This window comes from Helianthus annuus, chromosome 7 (genome assembly GCF_002127325.2).
Source record: "Helianthus annuus cultivar XRQ/B chromosome 7, HanXRQr2.0-SUNRISE, whole genome shotgun sequence".
Lineage (NCBI taxonomy): Eukaryota > Viridiplantae > Streptophyta > Magnoliopsida > Asterales > Asteraceae > Helianthus > Helianthus annuus.
Window position 1 is genome coordinate 131,820,197 of NC_035439.2, and position 22,621 is coordinate 131,842,817.

At 35.4% G+C, this 22,621-nt stretch overlaps 2 protein-coding genes and 2 non-coding genes across 7 annotated transcripts; 2 read left to right on the forward strand and 2 right to left on the reverse strand.

Annotated features, from left to right (window-relative positions):
- The first annotated feature begins 1,169 nt into the window (after nucleotides 1-1,169).
- LOC110868586 (sulfite oxidase) lies at nucleotides 1,170-9,726 on the forward strand. 4 transcript variants are annotated; one of them, XM_022117786.2, is made up of 13 exons: nucleotides 1,170-1,306; nucleotides 1,409-1,490; nucleotides 2,657-2,772; nucleotides 2,864-2,926; nucleotides 3,016-3,052; nucleotides 3,176-3,284; nucleotides 3,999-4,117; nucleotides 4,197-4,292; nucleotides 5,540-5,650; nucleotides 5,734-5,835; nucleotides 6,999-7,046; nucleotides 8,533-8,748; nucleotides 9,352-9,726. In XM_022117786.2, exons 2-13 carry the CDS (start codon nucleotides 1,416-1,418, stop codon nucleotides 9,466-9,468), a joined length of 1,209 nt encoding a protein of 402 aa, XP_021973478.1. In that variant the 5' UTR covers nucleotides 1,170-1,306; nucleotides 1,409-1,415; the 3' UTR covers nucleotides 9,469-9,726. The 4 variants fall into 4 exon arrangements, with proteins under 4 accessions (XP_021973478.1, XP_021973480.1, XP_021973481.1 ...); XM_022117788.2 differs by having other exon boundaries at nucleotides 1,171-1,306; nucleotides 3,176-3,257; XM_022117789.2 differs by having other exon boundaries at nucleotides 1,270-1,490; nucleotides 3,176-3,182.
- A 1,174-nt stretch (nucleotides 9,727-10,900) lies between these two features.
- Nucleotides 10,901-10,973, forward strand: TRNAE-CUC. The gene has a single exon. It is a non-coding gene; the product is annotated as a tRNA-Glu (tRNA).
- Nucleotides 10,974-11,059: 86 nt separating this feature from the next.
- TRNAM-CAU lies at nucleotides 11,060-11,144 on the reverse strand. The gene is given in 2 exon segments: nucleotides 11,060-11,095; nucleotides 11,107-11,144. It is a non-coding gene; the product is annotated as a tRNA-Met (tRNA).
- Nucleotides 11,145-11,545: 401 nt separating this feature from the next.
- LOC110868587 (ATPase family AAA domain-containing protein FIGL1) lies at nucleotides 11,546-19,202 on the reverse strand. Its single transcript, XM_022117790.2, has 13 exons — nucleotides 18,761-19,202; nucleotides 17,673-17,808; nucleotides 17,174-17,473; nucleotides 15,602-15,825; nucleotides 15,375-15,502; nucleotides 15,171-15,289; nucleotides 14,232-14,324; nucleotides 13,823-13,924; nucleotides 13,527-13,629; nucleotides 12,877-12,960; nucleotides 12,314-12,409; nucleotides 12,083-12,207; nucleotides 11,546-11,995 (listed from the first exon to the last, which is right to left on the reverse strand). Exons 1-13 carry the CDS (start codon nucleotides 19,048-19,050, stop codon nucleotides 11,894-11,896), a joined length of 1,902 nt encoding a protein of 633 aa, XP_021973482.1. The 5' UTR covers nucleotides 19,051-19,202; the 3' UTR covers nucleotides 11,546-11,893.
- Between the last annotated feature and the right edge of the window lie 3,419 nt (nucleotides 19,203-22,621).

The following is a 22,621-nucleotide window of genomic DNA, read 5'->3' on the forward strand; positions in this document are numbered from 1 at the left end:
TTTAGGTTTTTTTTTTTCATTGCGTTTTACGCAACTGGGGTTTTTCCATTGCGTTTTACGCAACTGAGTTTTAGAAAAAAAAATCGAAAATATAGCAATAGTATACTCGTTTTAAAGATAAAAAAACGCTTGTTTTTTTGGTGCAATTTTTATAGAAAAATAATGTCGTATGGAAGAGTTATTAACGTTTAAAATATGGGGGGGGGGATTGGAGGAGAGAGAAAATATTGCCTTTGATTGACTAGAATGCCCCTAAACAAACACACACGACTCTTTTGTTCCCTTCAATTATTTAATCTTAGCACTTGATTAACTAAATGGATGGTCAAAATTACTTTCTAGCCTTCTTAGCCAAATAAACTTTCTATTATATCCTAAACCTAATAAATCATTACAATGTGTAGTGAAAGGATACACACTTTATAACATGACATCTAAAAAGAATCATCATCACGCATGGCATTAGGTCAGGGTAGAGGTGTAAAAAAAAACCGGTTTTAAAATTGAAACTGGGAAAAAAATCGAAACCGGTTTTAGAACCGAACCTAACCGCCGGTTGTAGACCGGTTAGGGATATTCATCTTTGAAAACCGGTTATAAAAAACCGGTTTTTTTGGAATAAACCGGTTAAAAACCGGTCGTAACCGGTTTGACCGGTTATTGTTTTGAGTAAAAAAACCGGTTAGTAACCGAAACCGATTATAAAAAAACCGGTTTTTGTTTTTGATGAAAAAAACTGGTTCGGTTAATAACCAGAACCGGTTTTTGAAAAAAAACCGATTTGTACACCTTGTCAGAGGGTGTGGTTTAAAGCCCTAGGGGCTTTATTACGCCACATAAGTATCATGTAGGTGATTAATAAGCAACGCTTTATCGCTAACTTATACGGTGTGGTATAACATCCGTTATAAAGCCCCTTTTAACTATATTAAAAAAAAAGATAAATAAAAAAAATCTGGTTGGTTGATAAAGGTAGGACCCCTTGATATCTTCCTCTCACGTGCGCTATTCCTTTGACGGAAGCCAAGGATAGCGCCCCCTTTAACGGAGGCGGACGCTAAAGGACGCAAAACTTCATGAGGTGGCGGGTGCGCGAAGCCGCCCCTGACCTTATGATTCAGTTTAAATGATACCGAAAAATAAAAATTGAGTGATGAACCTAATCTCAATTCTAACTTGACAGCACTTGTTGAAAACCACATGACAGCCACTCATCTCACCGTCCGTTTTGTTAAACACAGTTTGTGTGGTCTACTGAAACCTTGTGGATTTCATTCACAATCACCACCACCGGTCGTCGTAACTCGTAAGATACTTCTTCACTGAGTTTGTTTGTTTGTTTGTTTTTATTTGTTCATCCTTCATTCATTGCCATATCCTCCTGATCACACACATAATCCACCCTCAGAAAGAAAATGCCAGGACTCCGAGCACCATCTGATTATTCAGAAGAACCTTCTCGTCATCCTGCTCTCAAAATCAACGCTAAGGCAAGCTATTTATTTTATTTTACCTCCATATTATATGCACATAACTAGTCTTACTTACAAACCCTAATTCATTTGGCTGGGGGGACTCATCGAGTGTCAGTAAGTAAGTATGGTTTATTAAATTAATTAATTTTGTTTAATTCATCAGTAAGTAAGTAGGACTTAATAATGAATGATTATGCAAATGTAAATTGATTAAAAAACAACAATATTTGTAATTTTGTTTTCATATATACTTTGAATTTGCTTCTGGAACTTATCTGTATAATTTGACTAAAAAAGAAAAAAATTAATAGCTAAATTGATTAAAAAAGAAAATTTTGATTATGCTTTTGGTTGAATATGAAAATAGACATCTGGATTGATAACTAAATTGTAATTGAGATGCATATGAGAATCGTGATTGTGATCGTGTTAAAGTTTCAGATGCTGATTGATTGATATCAATTTGAGTATGGAGAGTAGTGGTAGTTTTGACTGCTTGTGTTCATCAACATTGTGGCTACTTTATTCTCGTTAACGTTCCAATAAGTATCTCTTCTTATTAACATCTATGCAGTTAATGCGGTAAAATATCGGATATCGGTCAAGGACCGATATTTGAAATATAGGTTATCTCGGTGAGATATCGGTAATTTTAATATAATGCAGAATTTATATATATAGCAATTTAACACCAATAGTTCAGTGATATATCAGTGATATATCGGTTATATCGGTCAAATATCGGTGATATATCGGTTATATCGGTCAAATATCGGTTATATCGCCGATAATATCGGTACTGATATTTGACACCGATATTTTACTAAGGGACCGATATGACCGATATAACCAATATATCACCGATATTAACTGCATAGATTAACATGTAGTTGTTGTATTGTTATCAATTTGAATATGAAGAGTAGTAGCTTTGACAGCTGTCATCCTTGTGTTCATCAACAGTGTGGCTAATTTTCTTCTCGTTAACATGTAGTTGATTGAATCCAATGCGTATTTCTTCTCATGAACATGTGGTTGTATCATTATCAATTTGAATATGAAAAGCGGTAGTTTTGAGTTTTAACAGCTATCATCTTTATGTTCATCAACAGTGTGGCTAATGATCCTCTCGTTGTAGTTAAACCGAAAAGTATGTGTTAGATTAATCATATTTGGTACAGGCACCTTTTAATGCCGAACCACCACGTCAAGCGTTGGTTTCTTCTTACGTGACTCCGACAGAATTCTTCTACAAGAGAAGCCATGGACCGATACCTGTTGTTGATGATATAGAAAGGTCCCATCCCGAAACATGTTTTCTTTTCATCTTCACATGTAAAATTGTTTATTATCTTTAACCGACTGTTTTTATATGTTTTCTTAAACAGATATAGCGTGTCCATTAAAGGACTAATTGAGAAACCCAAAGAGTTTTTCATGAAAGATATTTTGTGAGTAATAAATAACAATCTCTGTTCTGTTTGATTTATTTCATGACAGATTTTAACTTTTGAATATTCTTTTTGTTTTTTAATTGCAGGAGTCTTCCGAAATACAACGTAACTGCCACTTTACAGGTCTACCCTTCATCCCTAATTAAAAAGTTGATACCTTATTAATATGAAAAATTCAAAAATACTTGTGTTTTATGTTATCACAATATTTATCCTTCATTTACAGCCTCACTTTGTCATATGCAGTGTGCTGGTAATAGACGAACCGCAATGAGCAAAACCAGAACCGTAAGAGGAGTTGGGTGGGATGTTTGCGCCTTAGGAAATGGTCCGTCGCCTAATAACTGTTGTCATGGTTGTAAAAATCCCGCCTTGCCTCTGATTAGTCGCCGATTAATCGCTAGTCCTCGGTTCATCGATTAATTTTCATCTAATCGGCCAATTAATCGCTAGGTGGTCAACAGTGGTCAAATCTGGTCCTAATCGGCCAAAAATCGGTGGCAGTTTTGTGATTACGGCCATATCCTGGCCAAAGCCTCTAAATTCCGGCTATTAATCCTATCTACTATAAAATATGGGTCGACGAAGGTGTTAAAACATGTCTACTTAAAAAATTACACATAAAAATGTGTGTATATACATATAAAATCCCAATCTGATTAATCCCGATTAATCGCTAGTTGGTACCTCACTGTCCGACTAGCGTCTAGCGGTTCTTACAACACTGGTTATGATATTTAGTGATAGAGATCGGATATGAAATGATTGGATTTAGAGAAGATAATAGAAACAAGGACAAAACGATGGTAGTAATGCTGAATACGTAAAGGAACAATTACAAAGATAATCCAGGGCGTAGCCCTCTCTCACTGCACTACGCAGGAGCCCTAACGAACTAACAAACTCAATCCTATCCCTAACATGCCTTATTTCTCTATTACTTATACTACCCTCCATATTACACTTTAGCCCCTTAGGACTACCTATGTATCACTTTCACCTCATAGCTCATTCCCATCATTTAGCCTCTTATCTAAATCTTTTTTGCACTATGTTGTGCATGTGTCAGCAATTTGGGGTGGAGCGAAACTTGCGGATGTTCTTGAACTAGTCGGTATACCTAAATATACCAATACGACACCAGCAGGTGGAAAATTTGTTGAATTTGTGAGCGTTGACAGGTGTAAGGTTTGTATTTTTTTTGTCCAATTTAGGGTTGCTTGTTGATCACGACTTACTTTTTTTTACGGTTTCCTGATGACCGCAGGAGGAGAATGGTGGTCCTTACAAGGCATCGATTCCACTGAGTCAGGCAACAAATCCCGAAGCTGATGTTTTGCTTGCTTATGAAATGAATGGAGAGGTATAACTGAATATTAAACGTATTAAAGGAACCCGCTCGGGTTTTTATGTTTTTTTTATGATGGGTTCAATCTTGCAATTTCTTACATGAGAATTTTATGAAAATTTATAGTAGCAAAATTTTCATTATTTCAAACATAATATTTATGTTCTTTATTATGTCCCGTTTCCTTCAATTCTCTCTTCTGTATTAACTAGGGGTGAGCAGAAAACCGAAAAAATCGATTTAACTCAACCGAAAAAACCGAACATATAAATCAAATGATTTTCAAAGTATTATAAAGGAAAATGTTTTAATAAAAACTTTGGAGAAACATAAAAATAGATTAGAAGGTTAGGCTTATGTGAACAATATAAATTAAAAAGGTTAAATATAATAACTCAAATGTAAACATCTAAGCTATGTTGTCAAAGACGCAAGGCGCAGGCGAGGCGCATCGGCCTCGCCCGGAGCCTAGGCGCAAGGCGCAAAAAAAGTGAGGGCTTTTTTTAAGACAAGCGCACATAGAGAAAAAAAATATAAAAAATATGTTATGCTTGAAAATAAATAAGATTCCAAATGTAAAATTAAAAAAACTATTATATATGCCATTTAAGATCATGTAGCTAATAGTTAGTAGCAAAAGTTTAGGACTTATATGTTGTAAGTTTTGGGTGTGTGAGTAAAAGTCTCAAAAGGTAGTAAATACTTTGTCCCACATTGGTGTGGGAACAAAGTGAGTAAAAACGAGTTTCTGAGCTGGAATTTGGTTGAACTCGTGCGTGCCCGCACGTCCTGCGGACACAAATGCGCCTCAGCACCGTTTTTGCGCCTAGTCGCGCGCCTTTTTGTGCCTCAACACCGTTTTTTTCAAAAAAAAAAACCCATTTTTGCGCCTAGGCTACCACCAGGCGCTATAGGTGCGCCTCGCTGCGCCCGAGCGCCTAGGCGCGCGCTTTTTGCGCTTTTGACAACATAGCATCTAAGAAAGATTCTTAAATCTTGGATTATACTTTTTACTTTTGAATCTTACATAATTTGTTTCAAAAACCGAACCGAACCGAACGGATCTAAAAAACTGAAAACCGAACATTTCGGTTACGCTTTCCGTTTTACCCTAAAACCGAAGCGAACCGTACACATCCCTGATGAGAGATTTTATGAAAATTTCGAGTAGCAAAATTTTATTATTTCAAACCTAATATGTATGCTCTTTATTCTGTCCCATTGATTTCACTTTTGCTTATTGGTTTGTGAAATTGTTAAAGACTCTCAACAGGGATCACGGGTATCCACTGAGAGTAGTTGTCCCAGGGGTTATTGGTGCGCGTTCGGTAAAGTGGCTGGATAGCATCAACATAGACTCCCAAGACTGCAAGGTTAGATGAATAGTTTTATAGAAAGTTACATGTTCGAGTTCCCGCTTCTAAGTCTGCAGTGTATTATTACTACTACCTACCAGGGATTCTTCGTGCAAAAAGACTACAAAATGTTTCCACCTACCGTAAATTGGGATAATATCGATTGGTCTACAAGGAGGCCGCAAATGGATTTCCCTGTTCAGGTACTTCTTACTAGATAGATAGATATATATATATATATATATATATATATATATATATATTATATGGGATAGCATCACTTGAGAGAACCGACCTTTCGAAAGCAGTCCGATTTTATAATTTGTTAGTATTTGAAGGGCTGCAAACGAACCGAACAAACGCGAATATGACCTTGTTCGTGTTCGTTTGTTAAGGAAATATATATGTGTTCACGAACTGTTCATGAACACTTACCAAACGAGATTATCTGTTCCTGTTTGTTTGTTAAGAAAATGAACGTGTTCGTGTTCGTTTGTGTCCGCTTGTTAATTTTAGGTAATGAATGCAAATGAACACAAACTAATGCTCCTGAACACAAATGAAAACAAAGAAACACAAACAAGCGTTTATGAACAGAATATTAATCACCGATACTTATTAAATATTTTTTTTTCGGAATTTTGAAGTATTTAAATAAATATATAAAGTAAAAGCACTAATGAACACTCGGACACAAATGAACATATACGAACACGTTACTGAACGTTCATGAACATAAATGAACGAACGCAGCCTCTATTCATGTTTGTTCATTTAACTAAACGAATGAAATTTCTTGTTCGTGTTCTTTCATTTATTAAACGAACAAACACAAACGAACTTCCCGTCAAACTGTTCGCTGAACATTCGGTTCGTTTTCAGCCCTAAATTGTATTTCCATTATTTAAAAAAAATATATTTTATGGTTCCTACCAGAATTTTGATGGACTCTCGGTTTTGGAGGCCGTAAAACGGGATCTTTCTAATGGATTCCAAGGTGCGGGTGGTGTAGACGTTATTGAACAATGTGGTTGCCACATCATTTTGTGAAATCAGTTAAAAACGTTGTAATGTTATTTACATCGAAATGGTTTTATACGCAGTAGATTAGTGTAGTTAACTAGTTACCTTTTATATGCTTGAACCAAAATAACTTCTGAAATCAAAAGGCAGATTCGGACTTTTTTTGGGCCTGAACCTAACTTTTTGTTACTTTGATTGCAAGCCAAAAATGTGTATCCATTAGATATAAGGTCCAAATAAGTATATATTTCATGACAATTAGCATCTGATTAATTGAGTGAAAGAAAGCAAGTTTACAGAGTCAATTAATCGCGTTTGACTTCATTCCGTGTTGCTTTGACAGAGTGCGATATGCTCCTTGGAGGATGTGAATGTTGGGAGACATGGAAAGGTTAGCATTTTTTATTTATTTACAATATTCTCATGTTTTAGATAAGACGGTTTCGTAAGGCGTGCTAGTTTGTGACCAGATTCCGTAAATCTAATTACATATCATAACACATTTTATTATAGGGTTAATTACTGTTTTCGTCCTTGTGGTTTGTCAAAAATCACTATTTCAGTCCATTAGTTTAAAAATTGCGATTTCAGTCCCTGTGGTTTCACTTTTGTAACCATTTCAATTCATTTATTCTGTAAGTACAGGGACTAAAATGGTTACGAGGTGAACTGAAATGGTTACGAAAGTGAAACCACAGGGACTGAAATCGCAATTTTTAAACTAATGGACTGAAATAGTGATTTTTGACAAACCACAGGGACGAAAACAGTAATTAACTCTTTATTACAACTCTTCCAGACAAAATATTACAAGGATTTTTGTAATTTTAAGATTTTAGTGATGAGACATTTTGATTTTGTTTGCATGGATTTATTCGCCTTCATAACAAAAATTTGACCCTTTATAGCAAACAACACAAATGTAAATGAGTATGTGTGAGTAGATGTGGCGATATCAATCCACTTACTTACAAACAGTCAAACAGGTCAACTGGAGTTATTTTTTCTAAAAAGAGTAAAGTACACGGATAGTCTTTGTGGTTTATTAAAATTTTGGATTTGGTCCCTAGTTTTCCACAAGTACACGGATGGTCCCTGTGGTTTGTAGTTTGTAACGCATTTAGTCCCTAGCCAACAAATCTAAAGGTTTCAACATGTCCAAGTTAAGGACTAAATGTGTTACAAAGTGAAAACCACTGGGACCATCCATGTACTTTTGGAAAAAGCCGGGGACTAAATGCGCTACAAAATGCAAACCACAGGGATCATCCGTGTACTTTTGAAAAGCTAGGGACCATCCATGTACTTTACTCTAGCTTAAAGTAAACTGGTTGAACAGTCTGAAGTTGTCAATATCTGAAACATGCAAACTCCTAAGTGACCGTTTTAATAGTTTCTTTGAGTAAAATACACGGATGTTCCCCGTGGTTTACCAAAATTTTGGATTTGGTCCCTAGCTTTCCAAAAGTACACAGATGGTCCCTATGCTTTGCGCTTTGTAACACATTTAGTCCCCAGTTTTTTCCAAAAGTATATGGATGGTCTCTGTAGTTTGCACTTTGTAACGTATTTAGCCCCTAACTTGGACATGCTAAAACCTTTAGATTTGTTGGCTAGGGACTAAATGTGTTACAAAGTGCAAACCACAGGGACCATCCGTATACTTTACTGTAGTTTTTTACTGTAATAAAATAGTTTTTTTAATTGTATGTAATGCAATTTAAAGACGTGGACAAAAAGAATTGTGTGTTAACCCAGTATGTTACTTCTGTACCATAAATTACCCATTTACCCGTTATCCCACCTGCCTGACCCGCCATCTTGCCACCTTTATACATGAGCTTATTCCTTAAAAACAGCATTTTTTTTTTTTGCAGATAACTGTAAAAGGGTATGCAGTTTCAGGAGGTGGGCGTGGAATTGAGCGAGTTGATATTTCAACCGACGGGGGTAAAACGTGGAAGGAGGCATCTAGATATCAAAAACCCGGTATTCAATACGTTGCCGATGACGAAAAAAGTGATAAATGGGCGTGGGTACTTTTTGAAGCTGATGTGGATGTACAGTCAAATACAGAGATAGTTGCCAAAGCTGTATGTCTTTAGTTATAATGACTTTAAATTGATCCACCTAATGGTCCATATGGTTTAATGGACCAAATGTGTTAAGCTAAATGATTTAACTAGTAATGAAACGAGTCAAATGCGTCGAAAGGATCAAACAGATTGAAAGCCATTCAAAATTTTCACATTCTTTGAAGAGTAAAGTACATGAATGGTCCTTGTGGTTTACCAAAATTTTGAATTTGGTCACTAGATTTCCAAAAGTACACGGATGGTCCCTGTGGTTTCCACTTTGTAACGCATTTGCAAAGTGGAAACCACATGGACCGTCCATGTACTTTTGAAAAAAAAAACTGAGAAATAAATGCGTTACAAACTGCAAACCACTAACCATCTGTGTACGTTTAGAAAGCTAGACCAAATCTAAAATTCTGATAGACCACACGACCTTCCGTGTACTTTACTCTTCATTATATATTTATCAACTCTTCATTAAATATTTATATTTTATCATTAACACTATGAAATTGCAATGTTCTAGAAAATTCTCCCTAACTTATCTCAACTAACGTTGGGTTTTTTTTTTTTTTTTTTTTTTTTTTTTTTTTTTTTTTTTTTTTTTTTGACGAGCAGGTAGACATAGCTGCAAATGTACAACCAGAAAAGGTTGAAGACATCTGGAACTTGAGAGGAATTTTGAACACATCGTGGCATCGCGTTCATGTGCAAGTTAGGCATTCAAGCATGTAAGCTATACATACAGCCATCAAGGAGCATGCATGCAATAAATATGATCAGGGTGGTAAAGTGTACGATAATCCCCCCACTGTTTTCTGCAATCACAAACTTTAGTAGCGATGCTTCTTTATTTTCATTTTGCTTATTTTCGAGTCTTTGTAACATAATTTATTTGAAAGGTTCCTTGATAATGTATCATTTCTGATTGAAAAACGTTTGCATTAATTATAAAGGATCGTGTTATCAATAAATCCCGATACTCTTGTTTCATTTTTTTATGGTACAAATAATAATACATCAACCTAAAAGTCGACCCGCCAACTGAGTTTTAAGTTGATGTGAGTCCTTTTTAACGCTTACAGATTTGTATAGGTTGCTAAACAAGTCGAAAGTCGTCAAAAATTATATATTGTGTTTATACATTAGAACCTCCAACTTTCCAAACTGATCATTGTTCTTCCAAAATCGAAAAAAAAAAATGAGTGCACCATTTTAGATCACGAAGAATGTTGTTCCAATCACCTTAAACAGACTTTTAACCGAAAATATCGAAAGAAACAAAAAAAAAAAACAATCTTTTCCTGCAATACCCTGTAGAGACTCGACCATACTAGGAACTTCAGCAGTGGCGGATCTAGGATTCGCGCCAAGCGGTAACGTTTTATAAATAAGCGGTAACGAAATCGAAAAAACGTCAAATTTTTCCAAAATTTACACTAATTTTACACTACCGTCGGAACGCCAAGCCGTAGCGGACGCCACCCCTTAATATACAGTACATCCGCCCCTGAACTTCAGCAAGATTATTGTCCCAAACATTCCTTCCATCAAAAAGGTATTTACTAGATGTGAAGCTTTTCTTGATCAAATTGAGTATCCAAATAGGTGGCAACAAGAACCAATGCAAGCTTCTAGTTAATATTGTTACACTGGTAGAAAAGATAAAGGGACAACGTCGAATTTGTATAAAGTATTAAGTATTTAAGAGCATCACTTTTCTTTAGCTGAACAACATTGTCTCACTTATAACCCGTTTGACATGTTTTTGTTTTAAGTTCAATCGTTTAACCTATTAGAGAGAAAACATAAGTCAAATCTACTTATTTTTACTTATTTTAAGTGGATACAACGTGTCACTTGTAAGTGAATCCAACATACGCGACTTCATTTGAAGCGTTCTCAATTGTTGTGGTCTTTATCTTTAAAGTTAAGACAAGGTTTTAAAGTCACAAAATCATTAAAGTGTTTCCATGTTGTCACTTAAACCCGTCTTTATGAATCAACTTCTTCACATATTATTTTCTCCATTTTGAGATTTATCTTATAGGATATGTTTGCTAACTTTTTTTTTTAATCATTTTAAGTTTTTAACTCCAATAAATCATTATTCAAAAATAAAAATCTAGTCATCTAAAATGAAATAGTTTAACCAAATAATCACCATTCCGTTGTAGTCTAGTTGGTTAGGATACTCGGCTCTCACCCGAGAGACCCGGGTTCAAGTCCCGGCAACGGAATTTTTGTTTCTTTTGGCAGCACAACATAGAAAGAATATCAATCAAAACACTGAATCGAAAAAGTGACATTTATATGACAAAAATTATGGGGTGAGAGAGGCTCGAACTCTCGACCTCAGGATCACTCTTTAGCTATGAGACCTACGCGCTAGCCAACTGCGCCACCACCCCATATGTTTTAAGCTATTGTCTAAAAATAATATTGGGTGTGAGATAACACTGAAAGTCTGAAACACAACATATTATATTGGTGTCAAAGACATAAACCTTGGAACTTTTAAAACCATCTAGTCTAAACACACCCGTGTACCATGTTTACCTAAACAGTGGCAGAGACACATGTAAGGGTGGGGGCCAGGCTTAAAAAGATAAATTTAGTGTATTTTGCTCTACAATAATGTTTGGGTACGCTTTTTGTTTGAAGTTATCATACCCTTAAAATGTATTATTCTAGCGTATTATTGAAGGATATACAAATAAAATTCACTCTTAAAAAATTAGATAATCATGAAAAACGAATAATCAAATAATATGAACCAGTTGTAGGATTCCCTTGTGCTAGAAATTGATGATTTGCAATTTGATAACACAATTTCATATTATACTTGGCATATTAATCATCTATAAAGAAGTATATAAGAAAATGTTAGTCAACAGTTCAACACAACCCAACCCAACCCAACCCGACCCAAACCTATTACAATATCTTATGTGACCCGCCAGATATGTTCATCAAACCATAAATCATCTTCCATGGCAAGTGGTTTTCCTCATCATGGATGGAATCCTTCATCCCAACCGTCTAAACACGCCTTGTAAGATAATATCGGATTTTAAAATTAAACATATAACATGGCTTGTGTCACAGGCTTTCAATATTACGAGTGTGGCCTTCAACTATCTAACCAGTCACTTCAAAGCTAAATCGATAAGCTCCCAAACTGATTGTTCCAACTTTCATATGTCCCAAGTTCATTAACAGAAACAGAAGGTCTCACCTCTTGCAGTGCATTCTCAAAGTCCTACAAAAATAACAAGTTGTTGACTTTCAATGGTCAAACTCTGAACATCTTTCAAGTACTTTGTTACGGAAATTTTGATGAAAATACCTGTAGAGTAACTGGTCTCATATCCTCCTTTTTAAGTTCGGTGATTTTTGTGTCTCTCATAGCTTCTCTCAGTGGGCCCATGGAAGCATCTTTCACTAAATTCTTCATGTCGGATCCTGAATAGCCTACAAACCTCAGTAACATATGCCATAAAAGATTATAAATCAATCTGAAGAAAATATAAATAAAAATAAAAATGTCATAATTTGTAGAGAATAAAAAATAAGTTACCTTCAGTTAATTTGCATATGCTATCAATCTCCTCTGTCGATAGATTGAAAAGCCCGTCCTTCATTAAAAGATTACGTATTATCCAGGCTCTCGCTTCTTCAACCCCGTACATTAAACGCAATTTTAAATATTATTATTAGTCTCGTATTATTGGCATAAGGAATTGTAAACTCGAGAAAATTAAGGTTGAGAAATGATCAGGTCAGGTAGCGAACCCAAATGAGTCATTATATAAACGAAACAAAGAGGTTTATACAGAGTTGGCGCAGCTTGTTGCCCGTCTACCTTCTGCTTTGATGTAACTTGGCAAGTTTTTTTTAGTGGTGAATCAAATTTTATTTTATTTTTTATCAAAAAAAAAATTATAGTCAACAAATTAAATGAAATTTTATTTTATTATTTATTACTAATACTAATTACAAAAATGGTTACATACTTTACTAAACACAATGGCGATGTAATGATGGGCAGTGGTATTTGCTTACAACCTCTCCCAAATCATTTTATTTTAAGATTTCAGTTATAAATTAGTTATAGAACTAGAAAATGGATTAAAGTTGCACCTGAAGAAGGAAGCGGGATATAGAGTCGTTTGGTAAGCCGCCTCCTAGCAGCCTCATCTAATTCTTGCGGTCTATTTGTTGCTCCTGCCAGATACATAACCAAATGGCGTTAAATTAAGTGGAAACAGGTAAAACTTTAGAAGCGAGGTTTTTTCACTAAATAATGTAAATATTAAGCTATATTAGTAATCTTTTTGCAAGGTTATCTAAAGAATATATGGAAAAATTTCTTGCCTGCAGTGTGCAATAATTATATAATCTTGCGTTCGTCTTTCAAAATTTTCAGTCTATAAACTTACTACTTAGGAGCAAAATGGTAAAAAAATGTTATTTTTCATTCTTTTAGTGCGCAAGTTTAAAATCTCAGGAGTTAAATTGGCATGCAAGTTGCAATAGAAAAGGACTGAATGTGTCAGCAGTTATACGATGGACAGACTTTATATAATTTCGAGTTAACTGTCATTTTTGTCCCTGCAGTTTGTCAAAACGGCATGTTTTAACAGACGAGTTTTAGGACAAAACGGGCATGTTTCAAGAATGCAGGGACGGAAAGTGTACAAATTTGAAATTTGGTCTGAATTGGCAAAATTGGACAAACCAAAGGGACGAAAATGCCAGTTAACTCTATAATTTTAGGCTTAGCATGTCACCTATGAGTAGAACTTGTTCATTCGCATTGTCAAATCCTTCCATTTCTATAAGAAACTGTGTCTTCATTCGCCTGCTTGACTCATGCTCACCATCTGACTTGCGCTGCAAGGTATATATATATATATATATATCCTTAGTAGATTGTCTCTCATGCAATCAAAGAACAATGAAGCAAAAAAAGGGGACATTGTAGGATGGCCATTAAGTTGCACAATACGATGAATCTTTTATATTATTTACAGTGCTTGAGAGGAACCTAATGGTTTAATTCTTCACGGATCAGAATCTAACGTACCTGGGACAGCAGTGAATCTATTTCATCCACAAATATTACAGCTGGCTGCCGACAGCTGGCAACTCCGAATAGAGCCCTCACTAGCTTTTCACCTTCTCCAATCTATAGTCACCACTTTACTTTTTTACTTAAATATACAATAGATAAGTCAGCAGACCTTCATAATGCATGAAAAAAGTCGTGTAAAAACGGTTTTCCTCCCAATCCCTCACAAAGATTAGGAAGTTTAGCGGAATAACTGCACCAATAAGTTTGAAGAAGCTTACCCACTAAATCATAATGATCAAATTACAACCACAACATTGGAGTTACATATTCACATATATCTAAAGTCAAACTTTTAGTGCATATATGTTTACCATTTATCTGTACTGCTATACATCATATGCGTAAAAGAATCTATACATACCCATTTACTGGTTAGTGAACTCGCAGATATGTAGAAAAACGTTGCTTTAGCCTCTCCAGCAATTGCTTTACCTATCATCGTTTTACCTGTTCCCTAAACCAAGAAAAAGATACAAACAAATCAAACAAGTGGCAAAATGGTTGGGTTCCACAGGCCCCCTAACGCTATTTTCATATATATATATATATAGAGAGAGAGAGGCTGGTTAACGTACAAGACCGCCTTATCGTGCGATGCGTACGCGAACATCTCAACCAGTCAACCGCACATCTAATCTAATCTAATCTAGGCCTTCAATTGAACGCGCTGGCACAGTAGTAATTAACTTTGCATAATTATGCACGTTATAATACATAATTACGCGCGTTATTTGCATAATTACGCATGGGTTGGGTTAAACCCTAATTACGCATGTTATTTGCATAATTACGCATGGGGTTGGGTTAACACTAATTACGCACGTTAAATTGGGGGTCGTGTATTGTCGCACGTTAAGAGCCTTTTGCATTTTAAACTTTCTCTCTCTAGAGAGGCCGGTTAACGTACAATATTCCTTAACGTACGAGCATACACTGTGAAATTGTCAAATTACGCACATTGTGAAACTCAAAACCCTAATCACGCATGTGAAAAAACTTAATCACGCATGTTGACATAAACTCGGAACGCTACTTCACAAACTCGGACCCTACTTCATAAACTCGGAATCTCTTTGGCAAACTCGGAACCTTCATTCAACATGCGTAATTATCTTTCAACATGCGTAAAAGATCATAAACTCGGAATCTACTTCACAAACTCGGAATCCTTTCAACATGCGTGATTATGTTTCAACATGCGTAATTTTCATAACGTACGCTCGTGCGTTAAGCAATATTGTATTTTACACTTTCACTATATATATATGTGTGTGTATATATATATTGAAATTGCACTTACTGGGGGGCCAAATAATAGAAGCCCTCGTCCTGGAGAACGGACTCCTTTAAATATATCAGGCCGCAACAAAGGCCATATGACCATCTCAGTTACGCATTTTTTTGCATGATGTAACCCAGCTGTTAGCAAAAAACATAATAGAATCCTGTTAGAGTTAACTACAAATTTATAAAACATAAAAAATTCTCTAAACATCACCATTACCAATATCATCCCAACGAACGTTAGGATCTCGATCCATTATCTCGTTACTAATGTGCTCAATAAGGCGAGGCTCTAGATTCCTTAACTTCTCTGGAAGTTCACCATCAGGACCACATAGCATATCCATGCTGTAATCGTTTAAAAACATTTCCCAAAAGTTAAAGCGAAACAAAACGCTTGATGTTGCTTTATGATGCTATGAACAACTAAACAAGCACTAAAGTTACCATCTTTTTGTGGAATCATCTAATGCATCGTCACCTTTTGATGCACGTGAGGTTACATTACCAGTGTTACCACCGTTGGATTTAATCGGCGGTACAAAACCACGTATTCCACGACGTGTTCCGTAGGATTTGACACCATAGCCTCTGTTAGTTCCATCACTTTGTGGAGAGACTGAAGGATTCGGTGATCCAGTCAATCCTCTTTTTTGTCTTACATCCAATTCCTGTAACATACACAAGATAACATATTCAGTGACCACAAAAAGCCTGCAGATAAGAAACGGTTATTATATATACACTTAAAAGGCCATGTCAGTGGGCCAATCCGACATAGCCGAGTGTCCACTTCTGGTTGGGCAAAAGAATTTTTTGCTTTTAACCCTTAACTTTTTTAATTTACGTGTTTAGTCCTTCTATTATAACTATCATAATATACATGTTTAGTCCCTCTACTTAATAAACTTTATTCCTCATTAGTTAACTTTGCTAATATACATGTTTAGTCCCTCTACTTTAACTTTGCTGTCCTTCTACTCTAGCTTTCCTAATATACATATTTAGTCCCTCAACTTAGTAAATTTGATTCCCCGTTAGTTTACTTTGCTTATGTACATGTTTACGTCATCTACTTTAACTTTGTTGATATACATATTTAATTACTCTACTTTACTTTTATTTAGTTAAGTATTTCGCCTTTTAGAGTTTTTTTTTTTTTTCTCCCTAACGTGATGAACCAAAGCCAATCCAACTGAATAATATTGTTTCCGCTATTGGTATTATCAGAACCAATATTTTTTCTTTTAGTATTTCGTTTGTTAGTGTTTTTTATACATACGTGGACGTTTCAATAATCCTTTTCCAATGATTTTATGTTATCTCTTTCGGTTGCTATACCGATTGTCGGTACTATATTGATAATCAAACTCCCGCCGCAACGCGCGGGGTAAAATTTCTAGTTAAATCAAATATTAAAACAATATTTTAGGAATACATTTGCATTTCTAGATATAAAAATAGCAGAAGCTATGCAGTAAAATATTGGTGTCAAATATTGGTCAGAATATCGGGACCTTTCTTCTTAGTTCTACGGTTCTACCATTCGTTTCTCTTCTTATTGCTGGTATTAGTGTTTTAAGTCATAATCAGTTCCTAGTTGCTACAATTGTTAGTGTTTTGCAAGTTGCAAAAAGTTAATTTGTTAATGGTAGGAGAGTATACTGAATTCTTAGTGTTAAATTGCTATATATATAAATTCAGCATGATATTAAAATTACCGATATCCCACCACGGTAACCTATATCTCAAATATCGGTCCTTGACTGATATCCGATTTTTTACCGCATTAACTGTTTAGAACAGAAGAAAGTATTCGGTAAGTAATAATAAGTTAAAGAAACTGATTGTCAACATTAGTTTCAACTATATTTACCTATTTACCCAAAGTATCACTTTTAATTGATGTGATTAACAAGGATGCATGGTAATTAGAGTAAACAAAATCGTTAAAAACAAATAATTTTCTTCTGAAAATTATAGCTACGAGCCTATAAGAAGGTATTTCAAGATGGTTACCAGTTTTGTTCTAGCAGTAACAAATCCATTGCCAGTAGCTTCACTGTTACTTGATGGAGACGTGACTTTTTCAATCTTTGGGCTACTGATTTCCATGTGAGCTCGCTTCGATCTCAAGTGACTTCCATTTGTTCTGTCCTCATCAGCATTGATATATGTAGACGAACCACGAACCTCAACAGAACTATTATACGTACTATTATTTTTCCCTAAAATGCCTCCATACAATGTTGCTTTTACAGGTAAAAGACCTTTTAATGCCTTGCGACTGATATCTTCTTGCCTTACATGTTCATCGTCCTATCATGAATTGTAGTTATTAGCCACTGAATTTTTAAACTATATCATAACTGGTGGTTAGAACTTAGCATCTATACAACAATGCAGAAAAGAGTTGATTGTCTTATAAAAAAGTTTACAAAAGCTATAAAGTATGTATATAAGAGGAAGAAAAACAACCACCAATACCAGAAAATTAAGCATCCACAAACATGTGTACCTCGTTTAGAGTGTTTACTTTAGAATGTTTCAGAAGAGCTTTGAAATATTTTGATTCCTTAATTTTCTCAATGTTGATATCCCCTTGCTTGTGGAAAACAAACCCTGCATCTTTACCGGCTTGTTCAAAAGCTTGACTGCAGCGAAATGGTGCAAAAACCATGGATAAACACCAACGACTAAAAAGCTTCGATAACCAAAAAACTAAATAAAACACAGTTAAGGTACTTAAACTAGGTTTTTAACTCAATTTACAAGTTTCAAACAACATCTGAAGATCTGTAATCTGTTAATATCTAATAGATTAAACCATATACTCCCTAACGCTACAACTTAAAAGCAATTTATGAATTACATAGTTATAAAGGTAAGGAACCTTTGAAATTTCAGGATTCACGGTTCGGAAATAACCTAATATTCCTATGGCAATGCAACACCGTAGCAGGAGATCAACATAATCAATTTATAAAAGCACTAAAGAAGTTTCAAAACAACATCTGTAATCTGTTTGTTTATATTCCATATATTAAACCTTATACTCCTACTGCTAAAAATCAAAGGCATAAAAATGAACAACAATAACTATAGAAATTAAAAAAGCCAAAAAGTAACAAACCTTCGGAAATAACCTAAAATTTCTAGCCAATGCAACACTGTAACATGATGATCAACATACACAATTTAAAACAGCACTACATCTATCAAATACCTAGAAGTTGCAGTACACACAAATCAATTACAAAACCAGCTTCAGTAAACAAGTGTTGAAATAAATACTAATCCGAGTCAGGACGAGTGTAATCTGTAACTTGTTTATATTCCATAGACTAAACCTTACACTCCCCACCGCTAAATCAAAGTCACAAATATGAGCTACGTAGTTATAAAAAAGCCAAAAGGTAACAAAACCTTCGGAATTTCATAACTCACGTTTCAAAAATAACCTAAAATTCCTACATAAACAATTTAGAACAGCACTAAATATATCAAATACCTAGATCAGCAACAACAAATCCAGCGCACAAAATCAATTACAAAAAAAAAAAAAAAAAAAAAGCTTCAGTAAACAACAGGTGTTAACACACGAACCGATCCGAGTCAGCAAGGAGCGATTGACGAGCCGACTCGAGTTTCGAAACCGCTTCACGGCGAATCGGACGAATGAGCGCTTCATCTTCGTCGTTGAGACAGTGAGAATCGAGAAAACCGATGAGACGGAGAGAGAGTAGCTGAGCGTAACTGTAATCTCCTTTCTGGATAGCGATATCTGCTCCGAATAGAAGAGATTGAAGCCTCTTAAGGTTCGCATCCAGCTGTTTTCGCCAGCAAATAGACGATTCCGACGATGATGATGATGACGGTTTTGGTTCTGCCTCCATTGTTGTTGTTCTCCGACGGTTTCAAGTGAGGCGATGGAGATGGATTGTGTGTGCTATTTTCCCGCCATTTTCTTTGCAAAAGGCAAAAGCACACCTGTGTGTGGGCCCCTGCTGCAGCTGACGGTATTGTGCTACTAGCCCTAATCGTGTGACCAGGGATTTTCTTTAAGTTTTTTTTTTTTTAAGAGTAAATTGTCAAAATGTTCATGAGTTTTGTTATATTTCCTAATTTATTTCAAAACTCAAATCTTTTGAATCTGTATCTTTATGGTTTTAATTTTGTTATCATTTTCATCTAAAATTAAAATCTAGTGAGATTTTTCAGTTAACATCTAGTTTTTTTTTTCTTTTTTCTCCCTTTTAACGTTGGAAAAATTACACTTTTCATCCTTTAAATTTGTATCGGATTGCAATGGATACCCTTTAACTTCAATAATTACAGTCACAGTCCTTTATTTGTAAAACTCATTACATTCTACGTCCTTTTCATTAACGGTTGTTAGATTTTCCAGTTAAATCAGGTCATGTGCAAAGCACATGAGGGTAGTTTTGTAATTTTACCCATTTATACATATCTTCAACACTCTTTGTCACTCTCAACTCTCTCTCTCTCTCTCTCTTAACACTCTTTCTCTCTCAACTCATCTTCAACAACAACAGAAGTTTCTAATCAGAATATTGTTGTTGATGCAACAATCAAATCGGAACAAAACTTTATCAAATCAAAGCCAAAACTTATTGCAATCGACAGTGTGAAATTCGGAGTCAAGATTCCAACATCAACATCAGTGTTAATTGAGAATCATCAATGTGAATAAAAAATGAAAATTGTTTCAAACTTGTTCTCTGTAATCATCATCATCGTTTGTACAAGTAACATCAAAATAGATAAAAACATTAACAAGTGTGTTCACATTAACATGAAATTAATCGATAAATTAGGTAAAACCGCACCAGTGCAGGTGAAGACAGCGCCTTTACAGGCTCCGACATCATCGGCGGCACCGACGGAGATGAATGGTTCAGATCTACCAAAAAAAAACAGCAACTAGATCAGCTGCTAAAATCACGAACAATGCTCACAAACTGACTTTAACACCACCCTAACTCACCCACTAGTCGAACACCACCACCGCCATCCACCCCACACCCCTGTCGGATCTTCAGCCACCACCCCCGCTGTATAAAAGTCACACCGCTCATTCCGACCCCCACTACCAGTCAATCTACAACCACCCTCGCCACCGAATCTACAACAACCCCACCACCGCATCTTCTCCCAACCTCTGATCACCACCACACTCTCTCTCACAGGTCTGATTCAGATCTGATTTAAACGAAAGGGGTTCTTGTGGTTATCGGATCTAATTCAAATGTGCTTGTACATATGTGATTTAAAGGAAGGGGTTCTTGTAGTTATCGGTGAGGTGGAGCTTGGTGGTCGCCGGATTTGAGGAAGCGACCGGAGATGGTGGTTATCAGTGGAGTTTGGTTGCCGCCAGAAATGAGGAACTGGTAGAAATAGTTTCAGGCGATGGTGGGTTTAGGCGGTGGTGAAGATGGCAACACTGTGATGGTGGTGGTGGCTCATAGAAAAAGAGAGTTCAGGGAGAAAGAGAGCAACAGAGATAGTTGAGAATGAGATGGTTTCTAATTTTCTATTGATTATGAATTATTAAGTTTTTAAAGTTGGTTTTTGTTTTATTTTTTTATTTATTAAATACTATACAAATAATAATTAAGTAAAACGACTAAACTGCCCCTTTATGAATAGACTTAACTGAAATTTTTAACCTAGTTAGTGGAAAAGGACGTATGATGTAATGGTTTTACAAATAAAGGATTGTGACTGTAATTATTGAAGTTAAAGGGTATCAATTGCAATCCGATACAAACATAAAGGACGAAAAGTGTAATTTTTCCTTTAATGTTTTATTATAACAAATTAAAAAATCTGACCATTTTGCTATTTATTAAAAAGGAGGAAAAAGACAAAAAAATTGAATGTTAACTGAAAACTCTGATCAGATTTTGTTTTTATATGGAAATGGCAACAAAATTGAAACCTCGGGGATCCAGATTCAAAAGATTTGAGTTTTATACTAAAGTGACAAAAACTGAGGGAACATTTACGCAGTTTACTCTATAGTTTATTATTTTTCTCAAATTATAGAGTGAATTTCAAGGATTGTCTTTTATCTTTATACCCATTTTCAGGCACTGTCCTTTATGTTTAAAATTGATGAGTTTTATACTTTATCTTTTAAAATCTATCACGTTTTGTCCTTTTGGCATAACCCAGTTTGATTTTTCAAATAAACGTGGTCATGTGCAGGTCATGTGAGGGTAGATCTGTCATTTAATGCCTCTTTTAATACCCAAAGTTATCATTTTCCCCAATTTCATTCTTCATGAACCCTAGTTACAGACTTCCCTCAAATTGATATCTGACTTCCACCCAAAACCCTGGTTCTTCTCAAGTGATTCCCCATCAACAGCTCTTTCACAAGTATTCTTAACTGTTCTTCCAAAGACAGTTGCATCCTTGAAAGGACACTTGGATTTCTCGTTCGCATCCGCATGGCATCCCGATGGTCAAACGTTCGCGACAGGGAATCAAGATAAAACCTGCAGAGTTTGGGATGTTCGAAACCTGTCAGAATCCGTAATAGCGCTTAAGGCAACATCGGAGCCATTAGATCTATACGGTATTCATCTGACGGTCGGTTCATGGCCATGGCGGAACCCGCTGACTTTGTGCACATGTTTGATGTCAAAAGCGGTTATGAGACAAAATATGTTCGTTTTTTTCTTTGGTGAGATATCCGGTACAACATGTAGTCCTGATGTCAAAAGCGGTTATGAGACAGAACAGGAGATTAATTTCTTTGGTGAGAATTCATAGTCACAGGAAACGCTAAAAGACCCTTGTATCGCGTACCAGATCGGCCGTACCAAATCACGGTACAGAGTAGTCCCAATCGCCTCCGGTACGCATACCTGGATCGCTATTTAGGACCGTTCCCGATTGTGTACCATAATAGTGTTCCAATCGATGAATACACGTTTTTAATTAATCCGAAACGTGTTTCCGTTGGTAGTGGCTGCCGTTCCGGCACATCCAGATTCATGTACCGGAATTTGAAAACCCATTAACTTTTTCCTGCTTTTTATATATTAGAGGTAACTGAACAGTTTTTTTCCCGCCATTAACTTTTCACACTACAATTAATGAAAGATAGATTGAGATTTATGAAATTTATGTTTTGATTATGAATTTTCTTTTATAAAGTTTCTCTTTTGAATTTTGATTATGTTTTTGAAAATTTAATGAAAGATCTATTCTATACTTTTTTATATATATGATACTAGGTTAAACCCCCTGTATTACACGGGTTGAATAAATGTACTTTTATATATTAAATAATAAAAAGTTATATCTTTATGAAACTCGTATATTGTACGGGTTAAATAAATGTAATTTTATATCAAATACTAAAAAAAGGTTATATGTTTAAAAACCATGTGTATTACACAGATTAAATAAATGTAATTTTGTATACTAAATACT

Bases quoted from the DNA above. Each gene is read 5' to 3' on its own strand.
- LOC110868587 (XM_022117790.2), bottom strand. From the start codon at position 19,050: ATGGAGGCAGAACCAAAACCGTCATCATCATCATCGTCGGAATCGTCT. The intron at 17,474-17,672 runs GTACACATGTTT...AATTCATGATAG, and splicing joins AAGTAAACACTCTAAACGAG to GACGATGAACATGTAAGGCA. The intron at 14,325-15,170 runs GTAAGTGCAATT...TTCTTGGTTTAG, and splicing joins TTCTATTATTTGGCCCCCCA to GGAACAGGTAAAACGATGAT.
- LOC110868586 (XM_022117786.2), top strand. From the start codon at position 1,416: ATGCCAGGACTCCGAGCACCATCTGATTATTCAGAAGAACCTTCTCGT. The intron at 5,836-6,998 runs GTACTTCTTACT...TTGCTTTGACAG, and splicing joins AAATGGATTTCCCTGTTCAG to AGTGCGATATGCTCCTTGGA. The intron at 8,749-9,351 runs GTATGTCTTTAG...TTTGACGAGCAG, and splicing joins CAGAGATAGTTGCCAAAGCT to GTAGACATAGCTGCAAATGT.